This window comes from Crinia signifera, chromosome 4, assembly GCF_055691185.1.
Source record: "Crinia signifera chromosome 4, ASM5569118v1, whole genome shotgun sequence".
Lineage (NCBI taxonomy): Eukaryota > Metazoa > Chordata > Amphibia > Anura > Myobatrachidae > Crinia > Crinia signifera.
Genome location: NC_139220.1, coordinates 13,073,502 through 13,088,002, shown reverse-complemented (window position 1 = coordinate 13,088,002; position 14,501 = coordinate 13,073,502). Strand labels below are relative to the sequence as shown.

Here is a 14,501-nt window from a genome sequence, read left to right as displayed (position 1 = left end):
CCGTTTTTCAAGTACATGACAGTTGAGAGCTGATTGGCTGAAGCACCATTTATCATAAGCAACATGTACACACCTCCAGATGGTCCGGATTGGACACTATACCGCTGTCCCACCCATAGGCCACAATGTCCCGTGGGAAGGGTGAGGATGACAGTCAGAAGAGCCTGTGATAAACGCAGCTCTGCATCTATCAGTGAAGGGAGGGCACCCAGGAGCTGCCCATTACATATTATACCACATAGTGTAATGCCTGTTACATATTATACCACACAGCGTAATGCCCGTTACATATTATGCGACACAGCGTAATGCCTTTTAAATATTATACCACACAACGTAATGCCCGTTACATATTATGCCACACAGCATAATGCTTGTTACATATTATACCACACAGCGTAATGCCTATTACATATTATACCACACAGCGTAATGCCTGTTATATATTATATCACACAGCGTAATGCCTGTTATATATTATACCACACAGCATAATGCCTATTACATATTATACCACACAGTGTAATGCCTGTTACATATTATATTACACAGCGTAATGCCTATTACATATTATACCACACAGCGTAATGCCTGTTACATATTATACCACACAGCGTAATGCCTGTTACATATTATACCAGAGGGGAGATCGTTGCCTCAGGGGTTAACCTCCTTCTCCTCCTGTAAACGGGGAGCATGTGGCTCTGTGCACGGTGTAATGTCGTCACGCCGTGCAGTGATGTGCAGGCAGGACTTAAAGGTACCCTGTACTGTAGGTTGCAGCTGTTTTCTGACATTTCCCATCATGCCTGTACACTGTTGCCACCCGCAGCAGCACCCACTGCGATCAAGCTGGATGGGAGTGCAGACTGCGGTCAGGAGGCTGCAAAGCTGGCTGCCTGCATGCCCGTCCAGGTTGATCACAGCAGGCGATTACACCCGGCGGCAGATACGCAAGTGGGCATGAAGGGGGTGACAGACATTATGGGCTGCTGCAGGGGCAGTGTGTATGGGCCCCAGGACGACCGGCCTCTGTCGCCCCCTGTATAATCTGTCCCTGGTTGCTGCGATTGTCCATGCCCCCTCATCCCGCCCTCCTCACCCGAGGTCAACTCCCTTTACAGCCGAGGGCACACCCCCCCCCCTACTTGGGAGACATATACCGTCAAGGTGCAGATGTAGCAAGCCTTGGTGAGAAGTTGCCAAAGCAACCAAGTAGCTTCTACTGTAACTGTTTTTTTGTTTTTTCAAATGGAAGAAGCTGATTGGCTCTACGTTCTCTCTCTCCAAGCGATCCCTGCCTAACTATTGGTTGGATACACTTCATCTGCAACTTTTAAAGATTATGGGACAGATGTATCTAACCATCTACAGAGGGAGGAGTTGCCGTAGCAAACCATCAGTTTCTACCTATTTTTATTTAGCATAGTCTATATAATGATATTCTTTATATTATAGATACATTATTTTGCATACATCCGCCCCACCGCTGCATAATGTGCTTTCAGGTACTATGATGTGATAGTGGGATTATCCTCCGTCTAATGCTCTGTCCTCTTTCCTCTGCAGGATAATAACATGCCGGTGGAAGAAGCGGCGATGCTTCCGGCATAGGACGCGCGGTGACCTTGGGACAGCCCAATTCTGAGAGAATGCTGGGATTCTGCAGGGGGAGAAGGAAGTTCCTGGCAGCCTCTCTCACTCTCCTTTTCGTTCCAGCCGTCACCTGGATTTATCTGTTCACCGGAAACTTCGACGGTACGTAACCGATGTGAATGTGACGTGGGTACTCCCATTGCAGAGGGTCACCACTTAAGTGTATCAAACCACTGAGTGGCATAGAGGGAAGTTGCCCATAGCAACCGCTCAGCTTGTAACTGTCCTTTCAAATACTGCGCCAGGTAAGCGTGAATTGATTGCTATGGTAACATCTCCACTTTCTCTCCCTCAAAGGTGAGATACTGTAGCTCTCTTCATTCAATGATGCCTTTTGAAATTTGCAAGCTATACTCTCCAATTGGTGGAGGGCAATTGCTCAAATCAGTGTTAGTGCTTGTGGTTTCCAATGATGTGAAATGGGTGTACTGTAGGTAAAACATTATAATATTAAATATAACATTTGATTTTAAAATGTCTCCCTTTAGTAACGTGCATGGTTAATATTGACATTATTCAGATCCTGTCTTAATCTATAAAATATGTACATTTCGATCAATGGTATAACCTTCGTCTGGCGCTTTTCCCCAACCCTCCCTCTCGGTACAGAAGCTTCAGTGCCGCAGTATCAGTGCACCTCCAATGTTCGTACTCTGAAGGGGTGTGGCTAGTACACCAATGGGGTGTGGCCAGCATTTGAGGGGTGTGTCTAAAGCTTCACCTCCCAGTCACCTCATTAATGAATACCCTGTGATTTCATCTCCCCTCTATTTCATCACACACTTTCCACTTATCGCCACCCACATCATACTTTTTAGTTCCATCAGCCCCATCCCACACCCCAATCATCACGCCACCAGAGGCTCTCCGCCCATGTCCCTCATGATTATTCTGTATAGAACAGTATAGTTTATATAGAGGAATGAAGTAACCTCAGCAACCATATCCTTTCCTATGATCGCTGTTCCTAAGCCAACTCTGACTTAAAACATATCTCCTGATCTAGAGTTATAGAAGACAGGGCCTACCTGAGGGATCTGCCCCTCCATGGGCGTCTTGGCAACCATGTCCCGTCTGGGCCAGAAGACCGGGAGGTAGTTAGTGCCCACCTTCATGATGTGTGCAAATGGCGTTTTTGCAGGGGGGTAACGGGCAGCGGGTGGACAATACCCTGTGGTAGGAGACTTCCCATCCTCGTGTATGTACAGCACTGTGTAATACTGTATGTCAGCGTTTTATAGATGCTGATAATATATCTGACAAAAAATTGGTACGGTGCGGTGTCTGCATGTTCCAGAATGAGGAGATTGAGTCTTCTTCTGATCCTATTATCAGAGACTCACAGATTGTTTCCCGTCTGTTTTATATTCCTGCTTCCCGCGGACGGATCAAACGTTGTTCATTTTGACTTCCACAACGGGCGGTAGATTCAGATCTTGAAATAAGAAAGAATAAAAAAAAATAAGATTTACAGGGAATGGAGGTGCAACCTGAGGAGTTTTAGTAAATCGGAATACGGTGATAAGGGGCATAATCGGGGTACACGTCGGAGCTCCCCCTTACCCTGTCCGCAGCGCAATTCCTGCATCTATATAACTGGGTTTTGTTCGTCGCGTCCTCTATTATACAAAAAAAAAATGTCAAGGTTTCCCCAGAATATTTTTATTTTGGGAGAAGGGACAGCTCCTGGGTAAAGAAAAAAACGCGATTGGAGAGACAGAACTACAGTATAGTCGTTATTTGTAATATAGCTCTGCGAAAGGATTATCGTTAAGCGTAGAGCCATTTATAGTGGCGCCCGCTGCGTAATAATGGCGTGTGTATGTCGAATGTAGCAATTTTAATTACGCCGCTCGATCAGCTGAGTTTGTTATTATGCAACAAGCGTTGCTAGTGGTAACACCCCGAGAAGGGAAATACTGTATGCACTAATTATGGCCTTCAAATAATATTATAGTGTCAGCCTATACTTGTCCTCCAGCAGAATAACGAGGCATGTGTACGCCCACGGGGACCCCTTCGCTCACAGCGAAGGCCGTGTGTCTAACCCGCTGTCATTACAAGCAGGGTTACTGAAACATTCGGCTATGTCTGTACTTATATGTTGGATTCAGTGGTTACAAGTTCCATCGTTTTACGAGACCTAGCAAAAAAATAAATACAGTAGTTCAATGTGAAAATGGCTCTATAAACCATTACACTTATAAACGATCCCTAAGACTGTGTATACTTCATAATGGTTATTTAAGTGTGTTATTTTACTGTGATAGATTCGGCACAGCAAGTTGTTAATTTGAGAAATACAGATTGTAATCGGGGTTTATCAGTTTCCGGTACATTCGCCATAAACGCCGTGGCCTGGGTAGGAGCTGATAACACAGCGTAGTAGTTTGTAAGTTAATGGGGTGTGGAACCAGTGTACTGAGCGTCCGGGGTGATTAATGTCACCTCCAAGTGCATCATGCTAAGAATACAGCCCCGCTCACGTCCAAGACCGCTGATGAAAGGCCCGTCGGGGAATGTCCGGGGAGGCCGGGTGATTGATTGTGTCTGTAAAATTTAGTGAAAATGAATAATGTCACATAAAGTTTTACTTTTCAGGTGCACAAGGTGGATGGGTGGTGGTGGTGGAGGGGGGGGGGGTATTCTAAACTGGAAAAATAAATACAAAAACTCTTTCGCATACAAAGACATATCTGATATAAGACTTGAACACTACGTAATAGAAAATGTAGAATCTTTAGAATCATTACAAGCGCTGGAATACCGATACTATCCCTGATAAATTGTGCTGCAGACAATCAGCTCCCAACTGTCATAGCTTCAGCTCCCAACTGCCATGGCTGCAGCTCACAGTTGTCATGCGTTCAGCTCACAACTGTCATTGATTCAGCTCACAACTGCCATTTGTCACGCATTCAGCTCTCGTTTGTCATGCATTCAGCTCCTAATTGTCTTGGGTTCAGCTCCCAACATCATGCGTTCAGCTCCCAAATGTCATAGATTCAGCTCCCAACTGCCATGTGTTCAGCTCCCATTTGTCATGCATTCAGCTCCCATTTGTCACGCGTTCAGCTCCCATCTGTCATGCGTTCAGCTCCCAGCTGCCATGGGTTCAGCTCCCAGCTGTCATAGGTTCAGCCCCCAACTGTCATGGGTTCAGCCCCAACTGTCATGGGTTCAGCCCCAAACTGACATGCATTCAGCTCCCAAATGTCATGCATTTGAAAAACAACAGTTGGGATCTGATTGGATGGAGCACTATCATACGCAACATAAGTTTTTTTGCATGACAGTTAGGAGCTGCGGGAATGATACTTTATCTTTGACCACTTTATCTCTCTCCAAGTCCCAGTACATAGACCCATCTGTCTAGTTGCAGCGGCCTTCCGCTCTCGTGTCCATCTCAGAATTACATTTTCCTTAGCTGACAATCTTGCCCTAGACACGAGCCGTAAAATTATTATTTTTTTATAGAGTTTGTGTCTTTATATCCTGCTTGTGCTTGTTACTATGTACTTAGCTACGGGTGGGTGCATTGACAATGATGCCGCAATGGGCGGAGAAGCATTTCTGGATGTATCCCGGGAGCCGTCCGCTGCCAGCACTCTGGGTGGCTTGAAACCACAATACAGTAGTTAAAAAAAATCTTTAATGTGGCTACATCCAAAACTCTTTCCATAGCGCGTACAAGCGCGCTCAGTTCCCCGATGCGTACGGCCAGTTTCTGACTGACAAACTCAGACAGCTTTCAAGCTTCTCATATCTGCCAGACCCGGAGAACTAACAGTTCCAAGTACCAGCGGGGGGTGAGGAGGTGTCTGCTACCACTTATCAAACCTTCTAAATAGTAGAGAAGTTGCCCATAGCAACCGATCTCCGCCAATCTCTGATGTCCACCGTGGACCCTATTAATCGTAAGTGATGCGATGAACCTCTGCAATCTACAGATTCAGTACGAGTTACTGCACTTTTGCGTTGGATACATCTCCTGCAGAGTTAGGGTTATCTCATCCACGTCCTCGATATTGCACCAAATATATGATACGCTGGTTCCTTTGTTGCCCGTTGCTATTGGAAATGGTCATTGACCTTTGATCGCGACCTTCTAAGGTCATTATCAATCCAAGCCAACCTCGCTGATCTACGGTGCAAAGAGAGGTCCACACTCGGATGGTGAAAAAAATGTTTTAGAAATCGAGAAGATGGCGACTGCTGCTCCGTTCCCAAACACAGATCTAGAGCCACAGAGACAATGTTTAGAGGGCTTTGGGAAGAGGACATTGACAAGCCGGAGGTTGACGTACGTGTCCGTGTCTATGCAATAAATTCCAAATGAATTGATCCCTTGGCATATAAGTATGTTTACAGTGTATTAAATGTTATCTTATTGTGAACACTGGGATATCTGCAACTTGTAGGCACAATCAATATTTATTGGATGTGCTGTTTTCTATACCATTACAGCATTCACTAAATCAGTACACGGACACCAGATAATCTAATTAAACAAATGGCTTAAAAAAAAAAAAAAGATTACTAACAAAAATACTTACCCTAAGTCACTCAATAGCAGCAGCAGCATGTCATGGATGAGTACACACCAGCACAGATAAGAAGACCCTGTGTGATCATGTGATTTTTTTCAAAGAATCTTCTTGGCAGAACCTTGGAGATTAGAAGCACAATGCAGGGCAGTAGGAGATTTCTGAGTGAAATCAAAGCCTCCAGTAGGATGTGTGAGGGTAGGTAACTATGGATTACAAGTTGCAGGCAAGAGAAATGGTGCAATATTTATTTATTACCAGTTTCTTATATAGCGCACACATATTCCGCAGCGCTGTACAGAGAATATTTTGAACATTCACATCAGTCCCTGCCCCAGTGGAGCTTACACTCTATATTCCCTACCACGTGTACACGCGGTACATGGTGGGGATAGAACCCATGACCTCAGTGCTGTGAGGCAGTAATGCTAACCATTACACCATCCGTACTGCCCCGTATATATAACACATGGTGGGAATGGAACCCATGACCTCAGCGCTGTGAGGCAGAAATGTAACCATTACACCATCCGTACTGCCCTGTATATATAACACATGGTGGGAATGGAACCCATGACCTCTGCACTGTGAGGCAGTAATACTAACCATTACACCATCCGTGCTGCCCTGTATACATAACACATGGTGGGAATAGAACCCATGACCTCATTGCTGTGAGGCAGTAATGCTAACCATTACACCGTCCGTACTGCCCCGTTTATATAACACATGGTGGGGATAGAACCCATGACCTCATTGCTGTGAGGCAGTAATGCTAACCATTACACCGTCCGTACTGCCCCGTTTATATAACACATGGTGGGGATAGAACCCATGACCTCAGTGCTGTGAGGCAGTAATGTAACCATTACACCATCCGTACTGCCCCGTATATATAACACATGGTGGGGATAGAACCCATGACCTCAGCGCTGTGAGGCAGTAATGCTAACCATTACACCATCCGTACTGCCCTGTATATATAACACATGGTGGGGATAGAACCCATGACCTCAGTGCTGTGAGGCAGTAATGCTAACCATTACACCATCCGTACTGCCATGTATATATAACACATGGTGGGAATAGAACCCATGACCTCAGCGCTGTGAGGCAGTAATGCTAACCATTACACCATCCGTACTGCCCTGTATATATAACACATGGTGGGGATACAACCCATGACCTCAGTGCTGTGAGGCAGTAATGTAACCATTACACCATCCGTACTGCCCTGTATATATAACACATGGTGGGGATACAACCCATGACCTCAGTGCTGTGAGGCAGTAATGTAACCATTACACCATCCGTACTGCCCGTATATATAACACATGGTGGGGATAGAACCCATGACCTCAGTGCTGTGAGGCAGTAATGTAACCATTACACCATCCGTACTGCCCTGTATATATAACACATGGTGGGGATAGAACCCATGACCTCATTGCTGTGAGGCAGTAATGCTAACCATTACACCGTCCGTACTGCCCCGTTTATATAACACATGGTGGGGATAGAACCCATGACCTCAGTGCTGTGAGGCAGTAATGTAACCATTACACCATCCGTACTGCCCCGTATATATAACACATGGTGGGGATAGAACCCATGACCTCAGCGCTGTGAGGCAGTAATGCTAACCATTACACCATCCGTACTGCCCTGTATATATAACACATGGTGGGGATAGAACCCATGACCTCAGTGCTGTGAGGCAGTAATGCTAACCATTACACCATCCGTACTGCCCCGTATATATAACACATGGTGTGGATAGAACCCATGACCTCAGCGCTGTGAGGCAGTAATGCCATCCATTACACCGTCCGTACTGCCCCGTATATATAACACATGGTGGGGATAGAACCCATGACCTCAGTGCTGTGAGGCAGTAATGCTAACCATTACACCATCCGTACTGCCATGTATATATAACACATGGTGGGAATAGAACCCATGACCTCAGCGCTGTGAGGCAGTAATGCTAACCATTACACCATCCGTACTGCCCTGTATATATAACACATGGTGGGGATACAACCCATGACCTCAGTGCTGTGAGGCAGTAATGTAACCATTACACCATCCGTACTGCCCTGTATATATAACACATGGTGGGGATACAACCCATGACCTCAGTGCTGTGAGGCAGTAATGTAACCATTACACCATCCGTACTGCCCGTATATATAACACATGGTGGGGATAGAACCCATGACCTCAGTGCTGTGAGGCAGTAATGTAACCATTACACCATCCGTACTGCCCTGTATATATAACACATGGTGGGAATAGAACCCATGACCTCAGTGCTGTGAGGCAGTAATGTAACCATTACACCGTCCGTACTGGCACTGCCCCGTATATATAACACATGGTGGGGATAGAACCCATGACCTCAGTGCTGTGAGGCAGTAATGTAACCATTACACCATCCGTACTGCCCCGTATATATAACACATGGTGGGGATAGAACCCATGACCTCAGCGCTGTGAGGCAGTAATGTAACCATTACACCGTCAGTACTGCCCCGTATATATAACACATGGTGGGGATAGAACCCATGACCTCAGCGCTGTGAGGCAGTAATGCTAACCATTACACCGTCCGTACTGCCCCGTATATATAACACATGGTGGGGATAGAACCCATGACCTCAGTGCAGTGAGGCAGTAATATAACCATTACACCATCCGTACTGCCCCGTATATATAACACATGGTGGGGAAAGAACCCATGACCTCAGTGCAGTGAGGCAGTAATGCTAACCATTACACCGTCCGTACTGCCCCGTATATATAACACATGGTGGGGATAGAACCCATGACCTCAGTGCTGTGAGGCAGTAATGTAACCATTACACCATCCGTACTACCTGTATATATAACACATGGTGGGGATAGAACCCATGACCTCAGCGCTGTGAGGCAGTAATGCTAACCACTACACCGTCCGTACTGCCCCGTATATATAACACATGGTGGGGATAGAACCCATGACCTCAGTGCAGTGAGGCAGTAATGTAACCATTACACCATCCGTACTGCCCCGTATATATAACACATGGTGGGGATAGAACCCATGACCTCAGTGCTGTGAGGCAGTAATGCTAACCATTACACCATCCGTACTGCCCTGTATATATAACACATGGTGGGGATAGAACCCATGACCTCAGTGCTGTGAGGCAGTAATGCTAACCATTACACCATCCGTACTGCCCCGTATATATAACACATGGTGGGGATAGAACCCATGACCTCAGCGCTGTGAGGCAGTAATGTAACCATTACACCGTCCGTACTGCCCCGTATATATAACACATGGTGGGGATAGAACCCATGACCTCAGCGCTGTGAGGCAGTAATGTAACCATTACACCATCCGTACTGCCCCGTATATATATATATAACACATGATGGGAATAGAACCCATGACCTCAGTGCTGTGAGGTAGTAATGTAACCATTACACCATCCGTGCTGCCCCGTATATATAACACATGGTGGGGATAGAACCCATGACCTCAGCGCTGTGAGGCAGTAATGTAACCATTACACCGTCCGTACTGCCCCGTATATATAACACATGGTGGGGATAGAACCCATGACCTCAGTGCTGTGAGGCAGTAATGCTAACCATTACACCATCCGTACTGCCCTGTATATATAACACATGGTGGGGATAGAACCCATGACCTCAGTGCTGTGAGGCAGTAATGTAACCATTACACCGTCCGTACTGCCCCATATATATAACACATGGTGGGGATAGAACCCATGACCTCAGTGCTGTGAGGCAGTAATGTAACCATTACACCGTCCGTACTGCCCCGTATATATAACACATGGTGGGGATAGAACCCATGACATCAGTGCTGTGAGGCAGTAATGTAACCATTACACCATCCGTACTGCCCGTATATATAACACATGGTGGGGATAGAACCCATGACCTCAGCGCTGTGAGGCAGTAATGTAACCATTACACCATCCGTACTGCCCTGTATATATAACACATGGTGGGGATAGAACCCATGACCTCAGCGCTGTGAGGCAGTAATGTAACCATTACACCGTCCGTACTGCCCTGTATATATAACACATGGTGGGGATAGAACCCATGACCTCAGTGCTGTGAGGCAGTAATGTAACCATTACACCGTCCGTACTGCCCCGTATATATAACACATGGTGGGGATAGAACCCATGACCTCAGTGCTGTGAGGCAGTAATGTAACCATTACACCGTCCGTACTGCCCCGTATATATAACACATGGTGGGATAGAACCCATGACCTCAGTGCTGTGAGGCAGTAATGTAACCATTACACCATCCGTACTGCCCGTATATATAACACATGGTGGGGATAGAACCCATGACCTCAGTGCTGTGAGGCAGTAATGTAACCATTACACCGTCCGTACTGCCCCGTATATATATAACACATGGTGGGGATAGAACCCATGACCTCAGTGCTGTGAGGCAGTAATGTAACCATTACACCGTCCGTACTGCCCCGTATATATAACACATGGTGGGATAGAACCCATGACCTCAGTGCTGTGAGGCAGTAATGTAACCATTACACCATCCGTACTGCCCCGTATATATAACACATGGTGGGGATAGAACCCATGACCTCAGTGCTGTGAGGCAGTAATGCTAACCATTACACCATCCGTACTGCCCCGTATATATAACACATGGTGGGGATAGAACCCATGACCTCAGCGCTGTGAGGCAGTAATGCTAACCATTACACCGTCCGTGCTGCCCCGTATATATAACACATGGTGGGAATAGAACCCATGACCTCAGTGCTGTGAGGCAGTAATGCTAATCATTACACCGTCCGTACTGCCCCGTATATATAACACATGGTGGGAATAGAACCCATGACCTCAGTGCTGTGAGGCAGTAATGCTTACCATTACACCGTCCGTGCTGCCAATACAGGAACTTAACAGAAAAAATATATAAGGATATTTCAGTTCCCTCCGCCGAAAAGCTTACATAGCATAGAGATCATACAAGCACACTACCTTGAAAGTAAAGTGCGCTGAGGGGATTATTCATTTCATGCATCTCCTGAGCGCAATTTAGTTAAAAGGGTCAGTGACATCCGGTGTCCAGCGGTCTACTAATCAACAGAGTTTTTGTCGACCAACCACGGCAGGATATTTTCTGTGTCACGCTGCGGGAAATTGATTGGGTCAACAGCGGTCTGTGCTCTTCCGGTTGTCACATGTGAGGGATTACAGCCCGTGATATCACAGTAGTGTCAGCCGCAGTACAGTAGTCTGGGGCAATGCAGGATCGCAAGGGTAAACCTGAATTCCCTACGGGCCCAATTATATCACCGCTAATAATCCTGGATGCGCAGAGGACACATTGGCCATGTTGTGGTGTGTAGATCCTGCATTATTTAGTGAGCAGGTGCATCTCTCGCCCACTTTACATCTCTTCTAAAAGTATAAAAAGTTTTTAAATCTTTTGTTTTTTAAAAGGTAATTACAAGGTGCCAGCAGGGAGCTGGGGGTGGGGGACAGTAGGTACAACCGGGCCTGGCCCAAGTATAATGGGGAAGGTGAGGTGAACGCAGGTCTGATTCTATTTACCCTAGAGACGTGCAGAGTGGGATTATAGGATGCGGGGCCGGATATGGGTACAATACGTAACTATTGGTCAGTTCGGTTCGCAGCAGCAATCGGCTCTTAACTCAAGTTACAGGCTGGCTTTGAAAAAAATAACAGCTAGGAGCTGATTGGCTGCTGCTTCACCTTCAGCTTTATCACTCCTCCTGGCTTAATACATCTGCCCCTATTTATCAAGCCAAAAACCACCTTCAAATGGATCACTCTGTGCGGAGAAGGCACATTTCAATATTAGTGGTCATTAAGAAATGGCGAACGCATAAGCAAAGATTTCTCTGCGTTAAGCAGCCTAAACCTGGAGACGGCAGACCCTGTAATTCTCGATGAGGACCTCAGGCTGGGCCAATTTATTGAGCTAAAAAAATTGTGACTTTTTGAAGCTGGGTTCTGACAACTAATGCTACTGTATGGGGCGATGGCGTTTCCCGGGGCGGGACATTCTGATGCCTTCTCAGCAGTCTCCATGCCCCTCCCCTCCCTTCAAGCGCTACATTATTCTGCCTAGAACCCAGAAGTAAAGTGATAGATTTAGCTTATTGTCCATTCTCCACCGGGACACCATTTTCTTGAAGCCAATCATTTCTCAAGAAGAATCTGATGGGGAATCAGATTCTTCTTGAGAAATCTTTGCCCACAGCTATGCATGGCCTTTGCTTATATGAAATGTAAGGTCTGTATACCGGCATTGACTAATTCCCCATCGCTAGACTCATCCCCGGCTGACAGCATTGAACAATGCCCATTATTTGGCTACAAAACCCTGGGAAGTAGTGATCACTCTAGCACCCTGCACCCTTCCAAACCTGTGCAGTTCCTCTTTCATGCCTAAGGGTGTCTTTGTCTGCTGTTATGTCTTTATCACATTGTGGCCTGTATCACAATACAGACCGGAATGTACGAAAAGAACACAAGCAGACAGTGATGTTTACCATCGATGGCAAAAGTGCAGCTGACCATCAATGGTGCATAACTATGCAATGGATGGCCATCGATGTTTTTACATATCGGGTGGCCATCCATTTTCTCTGACTGATTGGCCTGTGGTCCAATCAGAATATGGGGCGGGGCATCGCAGGTGTCCTGGGCGGAGCTATGCTCCATGTCCCATTAAAAAGGAAAACTAAACTATTCGTTTAACCTTGACATTGATGGTGGGAAACCATCTGGTTCTCCCCATCGATGACAAAACTATTCGACATCGGCCATCAACCTTCGATGTTTTCTAATCATTGATAGTCAATTGCCATCCCTAGCGACACTCCAGACAGGCAGTAAAGAGGAACTGCACAGGTTTTGAACGGTGCAGGGTGCTAGATTGATCACTACAAGCGGCTACAACAAAATGGCAGATGTGCTACAACAAAATGGCAGGCCCTGGCTCATCCTATCCTCTACACTTCACCCTCCCGCCCTATATTACAGAAAACTTTTCAATGTTTTGTCTTGTCGCCCGTGACAGCCGCCACCGATGCTACTAATAACACAGACACAGACAGAAGCTGTTCTATTCTGATAAATAATGGTAACATCCCGGTAGTTCGCCTTGATGAATCCCTCCGCAGACACGTTCGCCGGAGCTCTGCCGCACTCTCCGATGTACAGAACATTGATTATACGGCGGAGCATGCAAACCGCCCGGTCAGGACTGACTTGGGTTGACAGCCGTGTTACAGAGCTTACACCTCAACGATTCCATATTAATAGCATACATTAAGCGCTCTCTGCTCGTCAGAGAAAAGATATTAATCTTCATCAGGACGGATGAAGAGTTTAATTTTCCGCTCATCTCTCCGGCTAAGCCGCGGTAGCTGTCGGCAGGAGGCCGGTTAATCTGTCGCTGCAGACACAGTGCCAAGCAGCCTGCTCTGTCCTTAACTTAGCAGCGTTGGAAGAGATCTCTGTCATTGGGAAGGAGGAGGGGGGGGGGGCTGAGCGCGGCTGGGACTGAACGTGATTGAGTGACTGACATTGGGGGAATAATGTTATTTGTTTATGCAGAGTTCTCTGCGCTATTAGCATGCATGCGGTTTATTAGACTCATGTCTTCTCCCATAGCGCAGGGTGTTGTACTGCAGGAGACGCAGGCACGTCCTGACGCTCGCAGCCTAAAGGAAAACATGTTTGAAAGGTGGTTTGTTTGTGACATTTTGAAAGGTAAGGCACCTGGTATGCGGGAATGTGCCGGTTTAACCCCATGTTGTCTTATGGAGGGTTAGGGGTATACTGTATCTACTAAAGGTCGAGTTTGAAGGATTTCAGATCAATTTAAATTGTTCTTAATCGATGTTGGGCGTCCAGGGCTACAACACATTTTATTGTATTCATTTTGAAATTATAGCAAATGTGTGTTCTAGTCCAGGGCTAGAAAACAGGGTTAGGCTGCAGGAGGGGAGGTTAGGGTTAGGCTGCAGGAGGGGAGGTTAGGCTGCAGGAGGGGAGGTTAGGGTTAGGCTGCAGGAGGAGACAGTTAAGGTTAGGGTCAGGCTGCAGGAGGGGAGGTTAGGGTTAGGCTGCAGGGAGGGGAGGTTAGGGTTAGGCTGCAGGGAGGGGAGGTTAGGGTCAGGCTGCAGGAGGGGAGGTTAGGCTGCAGCAGGAGAGGAGGTTAGGGTTAGGCTGCAGAAGGGGATGGTTAGGCTGC

At 46.6% G+C, this 14,501-nt stretch overlaps 1 protein-coding gene across 3 annotated transcripts in view; it reads left to right on the top strand.

The window, feature by feature from the left end:
* Nucleotides 1-14,501, top strand: part of LARGE1 (LARGE xylosyl- and glucuronyltransferase 1) — a 259,637-nt gene that overhangs the window by 68,881 nt on the left and 176,255 nt on the right. For all 3 annotated transcript variants that reach the window (XM_083181138.1, XM_083181137.1, XM_083181140.1), the window contains one exon: nt 1,570-1,758. In XM_083181138.1, the coding sequence (XP_083037264.1) occupies nt 1,653-1,758 (106 nt within the window). In that variant the 5' untranslated portion in view covers nt 1,570-1,652. The remainder of the gene's footprint in view (nt 1-1,569; nt 1,759-14,501) is intronic.